This window comes from Sceloporus occidentalis, unplaced genomic scaffold, assembly GCF_023333645.1.
Source record: "Sceloporus occidentalis isolate IW3139 unplaced genomic scaffold, rSceOcc1.0.p SCAF_24, whole genome shotgun sequence".
NCBI classification, from domain to species: domain Eukaryota; kingdom Metazoa; phylum Chordata; class Lepidosauria; order Squamata; family Phrynosomatidae; genus Sceloporus; species Sceloporus occidentalis.
Genome location: NW_028317004.1, coordinates 10,121,753 through 10,130,665, shown reverse-complemented (window position 1 = coordinate 10,130,665; position 8,913 = coordinate 10,121,753). Strand labels below are relative to the sequence as shown.

At 42.9% G+C, this 8,913-nt stretch overlaps 1 protein-coding gene across 1 annotated transcript in view; it reads left to right on the top strand.

Moving 5' to 3' along the window:
• Positions 1–1,113: 1,113 nt before the first annotated feature.
• LOC149300598 (transmembrane channel-like protein 1) overlaps positions 1,114–8,913 on the top strand; it is a 75,659-nt gene continuing 67,859 nt past the window's right edge. The window contains exons 1-3 of the mRNA XM_089485102.1: positions 1,114–1,159; positions 5,310–5,675; positions 6,446–6,504. Coding sequence (XP_089341228.1) covers positions 1,114–1,159; positions 5,310–5,675; positions 6,446–6,504 — 471 coding nt within the window. The remainder of the gene's footprint in view (positions 1,160–5,309; positions 5,676–6,445; positions 6,505–8,913) is intronic.

The following is an 8,913-nucleotide window of genomic DNA, read 5'->3' as shown; positions in this document are numbered from 1 at the left end:
GGGTTCCATTTCTATATGCGTTCTGTGTTATCTATGCTCCGTTCCCCTTCCCGTCCTACCCCATGCGTGCCCTGCTCACAGATGTCGCCTCTCGTAGCCCAGGCACCCCTGCAGAGACTGGAAATACCGGGTCGCTACAGCCGCTAGAGAAGAGGCGGTCCGCCGGCGCGCTAATCTGACCCACACTGGCTGTCCTGCGGTCCGTCCCTGGGGAAGTTTCAAACTACTGGATGTTCCAGGACCCCTCGGCACCACTGAGATTGCCGCCGCTCCTTCGGGATCACCCTGAGGACTTGCAGGGCTTGGTGGCCTAAGCGTGGCGCCGGACTGTCTGGTCAGGGCAGGAAGATGTGTTCCTGATTTGTAACCTTTTTATCATCTAACCTGTATATAAGCCTGTGTGTTTCACAATAAAGTGTGTTACTTCCCTGGAACATTAGTTTTGCCCACTGGATCACTAATTGTCCTTGTTAGGACGATTACAGCACTGTACTCAGCTGCACCTCGGGGGCTGCAGTGCCGTGAAGCTAAAGTCACTGTACCAGGTTGTGAGTCTGTTCCGCTAGTATCGGCTAGCGCTAGAAGCGGTTAACCATTTCGATCCCGACAGGAAGCATCGCAGAACCGACGGGCGTACCCAGCCGGGGTACAAGGTGTGCCCGTGACATCTGGTGGCAGCGGTGGGATGCTTCTGGGACTATGTTCCAGTGAATGGAGCAACGCTACGAGGGCTTGAAGAGGCAGACGCTGAAAGACTAATTGGAAGTCTGTGGGCAGATGGCCAGCAACAAGTCTAAGGCAACCCTGATCACGGAGCTAATGGAGGGAGACCGGAACAGCCTCGCCTTCCCAGAGGGCACTGGAACCTCTGACCTTCAGCGACAAATCCAGTGGCGTATCGGCCTCCTGGGACCCGACCCGCCACAAACCCTCATCGCCCAGGTAATCAGCGGGGCCGAGAACACGCCGCCGAAATCCAGCGAGATAGAGAACGGACGCCCACGACAGACCAGAGCACCCCACGACCCGAGCTAAACTACCCTACGCTGCCATTCCCCGGTTTCAAAAGGGCGTAGACGAAATCGACAGATTTCTGCAGATTTGTGAGCGTCAATGCGGTCTCCAGGGCGTGGAAACAACCAACTGGGTGACCCTACTGGTGAGCCGACTGTCGGGGTGGGCTACAAGGCCATCTCCGATGAGGACAGTGCCTGTAATCGTCCTAATAACCGAAATTCTGATATTTGAACTATTTCAACAGATGCGTGGATCTGCCATCTTTACTAAGTTGGGCCTATGGGTTGCCTATAACCATACCTGGGAACTTCTGGTCTCCGGCTACCCGGAGACTTCCCTTGCAGGACGCGGCCAGGACTGCCCACTGACATCGGTGGGCTATCCCGTGATGTCGGTGGGAGTTCCCACTGATGTCAGTGGGAGGTCTCGCTGATGACGGGGATGTTCCCACTGACATCAGTGGGAGTTCCCGCTGATATCGGGGGCGTTCCGAATGATGGCAGATCCTGAAATAGTTCAAATATCAGAATTTCGCACACTATCTTGCTAACCAATCTAGGATCTAACCATATAAAGCACAACTTATATTGTTAATTCAACTAGATACAAGAAGTATTCGTACACATATTAGTCAACAGATTGATAGCTTACATCAGCCTGTTTTGGCAATGTAACTCCCATAATGCCTAGACTATTAAGTGCTAACATCACTGAGGACAAATATTTTGGAAATGAGACTGGAGTAACATCAGACACCTTAACATTAAAAAGTACCCAAATAATAAAAAAAAAGTGCCACTAGAACAAACTAGATTAAAACAAATTACTAATTTTATGGAAAAATAGAGTAAGCGGTGTGTTTGTGTGCTGCAACCTTTTCATTTTTTATTTTGACACCTCTAGAGGAGCTATGCCTTGTCAGGCAACAAGGGACAGGGATCTGGACAGGTGTCACTATGGTGAAGGACATGTAACTTTCATTATTAGTTTCCACAGTTAATTAATTTACCAGACCAAGATATCTCCTCCATATGTAGCTTCTAAGACCACTTTGTTTATCTGTCATGGCATTTTGCTTGACATAGGATTTTACCTTTGAAATCATAAATAGGAAAACTGAGAATTAAGAAAATCCTTGCATTATATATTAAATATACTGGTGATATACTGAGAAAGAGCTTTTATGAAGGACAGAGCAGATTTGCTTATTTGCTTTCAAATTTGCTTTCTTTTGCCTTACATTTTATTTTCTGTTTCAGTGGTTTATTTTTTCAAAATATACAAGAAAACAAATTAGAACACAGGATGATTATTTGGATTGCATCCAAGTAATATAAACATAAACAAAGGAAGGTTGGCTTTAACCCCTTCAATCCCAGGGGTTTTTGGTACCTCAAAGCCCAGAGCAATTTTGCCATTTTTGGGGTATGTCGGTTTAGCGATGATTCTCTTTTCCTGTGAATGGTGTACCCATGTAAACTATATATTGTTTTTTCAAGGAGAGATAGAGCTTTCCTTTGATACCATAGTTGGATGATTAGCTGAAAATTTAGAATGAGAAATTTAGTAAAAACTAGCGAAGATTAGAAAAATAAACTAATTTTTTTTTACATTTTCCCTCTGAATCCTCACAAAATTAGGTAAAGTCATGGAAAATCCCCTCCAAGTTTATCAATTCAGGTGTCCTGATTTCAGAAATACCTAATTTATATAGATTTTCCAGACTTTCCCAGCACCAGGGAGCATACTATTAGGTGTACAATTTTGTATAATTTTTATGCCTATGGCTTAACGGGTTTGGGGGTTGTGAACGGGGGCAGGAGGGTTATACTGGCTAGATGTTATGCTAGGGCAATGGGATGTAAGGTTTTTTTAAGATTTTTTTTATTATCTTTTTTTATATATTTTTATTTTATTTTAATTTTTTGTAAATTTTTTGTATTTTTTACATTTTTTTTTTTACACAGTAATGGTTAGAGGTCCTCTTAGGGACCTCCTGAACATACCAGTGATGTCACAGTGACATCACAGCTCATATTATAATTTTTTTAGTATTATTTATATTATTATTTTAATGATTTATTTAATATTATTTTTAAATGACTAACCGTTTTTTCCCCCCCAGCTTTTCTGTTACAGGCCGGGAGGGGGAGTGAGAGAGATGGTTTCTCACTCCCCTCCCCGCGATCCCCCTGCACCGATCACACTGTGATCTCTATGCAGGTCCTCACAGACCTGCATAGAGATCGCAGCGTCTCTGTGCCTCATCGGAGGGCAGGATATCCCCGCAGGGGATATCCTGTCCTCCGATGACCTTCCGGGTTACGTCAGCAGTGACGTAACCCGGAAGGGAATGCCCGATCGCGCGTTTGCAACCGCGCGATCGGGCAGTTTACCGGTAACAGCTTACCGGCTTTCATGCCGGAAGCTGTTACAGGCGATCGGACAGCAGAAAGCCGGCAAAGCCGGCTTCTGCTGTCAGTGGGGAGTCCAGGCTGTCAAACGACAGCCTGGTCTCCCGTGCAGCGGCAGGGATGTGTCCCTGACGCTGCACGAAGGGCTGGACGTACCGGGACGTCCATAGGGGTTTCTTTGTGGGCTTTGTTTGGACGTCCCGGTACGTCTATAGGGGATTGAAGGGGTTAACCCACTGCTGCCACAGAAACAGATTAGTTTAGTGGAAGCTGGGAGGGGCTTCTGTATCTCAGCAGGATTTCCAAAGCTTTTTGGAAAGCAGTCATGGAGTCATTCATTTGAGCAGTTAATGTCCCAAATGTTTATGAATTTCAAACTGCTGCGATGCTAAAGGGTGGCATTTTCACCACTCTAAATACTATAGATCTTGGGTGGTATTTCCAAGTATAACCAGGAAAGAAAAGCATGGTGCTCTAATTTGGAGAAAGCGTTCTACACAATAGAATATGTGGACATAAATGTTTTCATAGATTTCCAGCCATTGGTGTGCGAGTTCCTTGCCAAAATCTTTTACTCAATATCACATGAGGCTGGACATTGTGGGTCTGCAACATTTACTCTGAAATGGGTGCACAGCATTTTCAAATGTTACATCTGTTTTTGCTTTCTATTATTCATTATTGACGTGGTACATGTAAACGCGCAGATAAAATAAGTCAGACAAACTAAACTAATTATATCTCTACAGAAAAACACCATAGTTTTCAATTGAATGTCATGACAACTTCACTAGGTAATATACTAATTATCGGTCATTCTCTGCACTTTTTATGAAGGCATTTTCTTTGTAATGTACATGATAGAAAATAAACTCTTATCTGTAACATAATTAATCAGTTTCAATATTATGTTCTGTTAAGAATAAATTTTTATTTTTTCTTTCGTTAGTGACACAACGAAATGTAATCATATGTAAATGTAATGTAATACCTTAGATATCATACTTTTTTCAAAAAGGTAAATTTTCCTGGCAGGAGATTGCTGACTTATGTTTAACAGTACCAGGAGAGTGTGGTCACCTTTTGGCCCAGTGGGGCAGGTAAAGCCAAGTGGTGCCCTTAGCCCCTTGCCCCCATACTCGTAACCATACCTGGGAACTTCTTGGCTCCGGCTACCCGGAGCCTTCCCTTGCGGGACGCGGCCAGGACTACACACTGACGTCAGCGGGCGGTCCTGCTGACGTTGGTGGGCGGTCCTGCTCACAACGGTGGGCGTTCCCTCTGATGTCGGGGGGGGTTCAAAGATCTCTGAAAAGGGCTGGTCCAGCAATTGGCCCCTGCCCCCAGGGATGCCCACCTCAGGGCAGTACTACTGGGTCATTACATTATTGTGCAAAGGTATTGGAGGCACATATTCTCAAGATTGTAAGCTTGCGAGAAGGGCTCTCTCCACCTAATGTATCGGTTTGTCTTAGTCTGTCAGTTCTAGTTTTGTCACTACCCCTTGAATATACGTATTGTAAGAAGCGCTGCATAAATTGCTGGCGCTATATAAATGATAATAATAATGATAATAATAATATTCATGCTATCCTGGTGTATTTGCCCCTTGCAGCGGGGTTTAAGATTTTAAAGAGAGCTGGAAAAGATACATCTGAATCTGAAAACTTAAAATGGAACATTAAAAATAATATGTTAGATATGCTTTTCAATGCTACATGCAATTATTGTTTTATTTCAGGTTTGACAGGTCCCTTTCAATTGTCCCTGTGCAATTGTTTTATGACAAATGCACCTTTAAAAGCCACAAAACACCAATATTTTGATGAAGATGGCAGACAAAGAATTAACTGATTCATGTAACATCATCATTAACAGAAGAGTCATCCAAAGACCTGGCTAAAGGTTTTAAGAAACCTGGCAAAGCCTCAAAAAAGAGGAAACACTGCTCTGACGATCCTATCCACCACACAATGCACACTAAACGCCAAAACAAGGATAGAGAGCAAGACACAAATTATGAATCGCTGTCACACCACAGCAATACAAAAAGTGTGTCTAAATCATACAAAAAACCCACCATCCGTGAGGAAGAAAAATGGAATAAAAAAGGATCACGCACCAAACCAGACTCATACAGAACCTCTTCTGATGAAAGTTCTGATTCTAACTCAGAGTTGGATGCCTCTATTGAGGAAATATCCTCAAACTCCTTTTCTGACGAGGCTCAGCTTACACTAATTGGTGAGTCTAACAATGACATAGCCTTAGATGCTAAAGGCAAACCCTATTAATATTAAACACCCTGGGTCATCAGAATCGGTGCCATCATCTCATCTGGCTAACTTCCTAGAGATATGGCTTGGAAAGCCTCTCGATAAGGCTGCTCACAACAAATTACGGGCGAAATGACCAAGACCTAACTTACCTAAAAAAGTCGCTTTGACCCCTGACATAGATCCCACTATAGTCCAATATCTATGCAAAACAGGGAAGAACCCCAAAAGAGGCCTGGACAGATCCATGAGATCATGCCAGGATAAACTTCTTGACCTCTTGGGTCCTTTGTCAAAAAATTGCAAACTAGCGGAAGAATCCGCAAATTCAATACAGAGATATTGAAAGGCTGGTCACAAAGGGCTGTATGCCTATTTGGAAATGTTAACACGGCTCTGGCCAGTGAAAGACGCGGATCCTTATTAATAAAAATGGACCCTCAACTAACTAACTAACATAGCCCATAAAGAACCAGGGCCATCAGCCGATGGTTACCTCTTCGGAGAAGCCTTTATTAAAGAAATCAATAAATACGTAAAGGTTTTCTCTGCGTTGGACAAGGCCCAATCTAACCTTAAGAAGGTGTTCAACCCTAACGTTTTTGGAAGGGCTGGGAAAGGCAGGGGCCGCTTTCCCAGCCGATCATCCAACTCAAAATACTTCTCTAAAGGCCATTCTCAAGAAGGATTCCGTCCATACTCTGAATCCTACCATACCTCCCCTTTCTTCCCCTCAAGGGGAAGATCATGGAAGCAAAGAGGACAACGAGGATCAGGCAGATCCAGACCATATTCAGGTAAGCCATCTTCCTCTCCATTCTTTCCCAGTCACCTTAGGGGGCAGGTTAACACTTTTTTCCCTATATTTGGACCTTTATAACCTCAGACCCATGGATCCTAGACACTGTCACCGGATACAAAATAGACCATTTCAAAATGTAGGGAATTCATTTCTTACGAGATCTATTAATCCAAAATTATTGGATGATAAAAATAGACCTGAAGGATGCCTATTTGACTGTTCCAATTCATCCCTCACATCAACATTTTCTTCAATTCATATAGGAAGGTCAAAAATGTCAATTCAATTGCCTTCCCTTCTGCCTTTCTTCAACACCATGGTGCTTTACAAAAATCTTAAAACCTGTCATAGCCCTCCTAAGAAGTGAGACTTATCATCTATCTAGACAATATCCTTCTCATGTCTCAAGACTTTTATACAATTCATCTCCATATGAATTGGACAATCTCATTATTGACAAACCTGGGTTTCCTCATAAACAAGAAGAAATCCATTTTAACCCCTTCAAGGGAAGTAGAATTCTTAGGGTTCATCATCAATTCTCAGGAAGTGAATCTGAGTCTACCCTCAAAGAAAATAAAAGCCATTCGGAAAGAAATCAGATCTATTCTCAACAAGGAGATAATCTTCCTAAGATCTGTGGCAAGGATTGTGGGTCTACTCTCTGCATCAATCCAAGCCATATTTCCAGCTCCCCTCCATTATCGCGCCCTTCAATGTCTCAAGGCATCTGAGAGAGGGCTTGGGATACTCAGATGAGATCTCATTAGATATGGAGGTGGCTGAATCATGTTCAATCATGGAATGGGAAAACTATTTTCAGTTCCTTCCCGGATGTAACGATAGAGTCAAACGCCAGTCTTATTGGCTGGGGCGCTCTCTGTGGTGCAAATTCCACAGGAGGGAAATGGTCACATTCAGAATCCCACATGCACATCAATTATCTAGAACTTCTAGCGGGATCCTTTGCCCTCAAGAGTTTCATCAAAAACAAAACATATTGTTGTGTCCTAATCAAGATGGACAACATTACTGCAGTCCAATACATCAACAAACTAGGGGGTACGAGATCAAAACCTCTAGCCGATCTAGCAAAACAATTCTGGCACTTCTGCCTAGAGAGGAATATCTCCCTCCAAGCGGAATATCTTCCAGATCTATTCAACACGTTACCAGACTGGAACTCCCGCTTCCTAATAGACTACAGCGATTGGCGATTGGATCCCCAAATCTTTTATCAACTCAATTGCCTTTAGGGACCATGTCAAACAGACCTATTTGCATCTCGTCTCAACCGACATCTCCCACATTTCTTCAGTTGGCGTCCAGACCCAGAAGCAACTATGCATTTCCCCTGTTCATTCTAATATACAGAGTTCTTGTTCAAGTATCCATGCAAAAAATCTCACCTAATCCTGATCACCCCATGGTGGCCAGCTCAATCATGGTTTCCCCAGATACTGAACATGGCTATAGACTTCCCAAGGATCCTCCCGACCTTCAAATCGATATTATTAGACCCATCAGGGAACCCTTGTTCTAGAACTCTTGTTCTAGACACACAGTTGACATTGATAGCATGGCTGATCTCAGGCCGTTCGAACCAAATCCAGAATTTTCAGCTTCTACTGAAAGACTACTGTCAGAAGCATGGGCCCCAAGTACTAGATCTAATTACAGATCAGCCTGGAAACTTTGGGTTAGTTGGTGCATGCAACGGGATCTGCATCCCGTTCAAACATCTATCTCTCAAATTCTCAATCTCCTTTCTTTAGAATTTGACTCGGGTAAAGCTTACCATACCCTGAATCTCTACCGTTCTATCGTTCTGCCATCATTCCCATATTAACTCTTGTAAATCAGATTTCAGAGGCCTCCACGTCCAAAATACACAGACACTTTATTTAATTCATGGAATGATAATGATTCACTCTCTCTTAATTTGTTATCTTGTAAATTAACTGTTTTACTATGTTTAATTTCTTTTAAAAGAGTGTCGGATGTTAAAGCTCTAGATATATCTAACAGAACTTTTTCCCCTGACGGTGTTTACTTTATTATAACCAATACTCTGGTTTCTCTTCAGACTGAATAAATCTTTCGCCTTTTACTTTATTATAACCAGACGTACCAAAACTAACCTTAAAAAGGTATTTTATCCCTGTTTTCCTGACCATCCTAAATTATGTGTCATTTGATGTTTACAAACATACGAACTTTGCTTTTATACTCTTAGAAATTCGTCTTCCCAACAGTTACTAAACTCCTATTGTAAACCATACACACCAGTTACTTCTGCCACCTTAGCTAGGTGGGTCAGACTTATGTCCATGGCTGGTATTGACATCTCTAAATTCGGAGCACACTCCACTAGAGATGCTATGTCTACCAAAACCTTACAAGC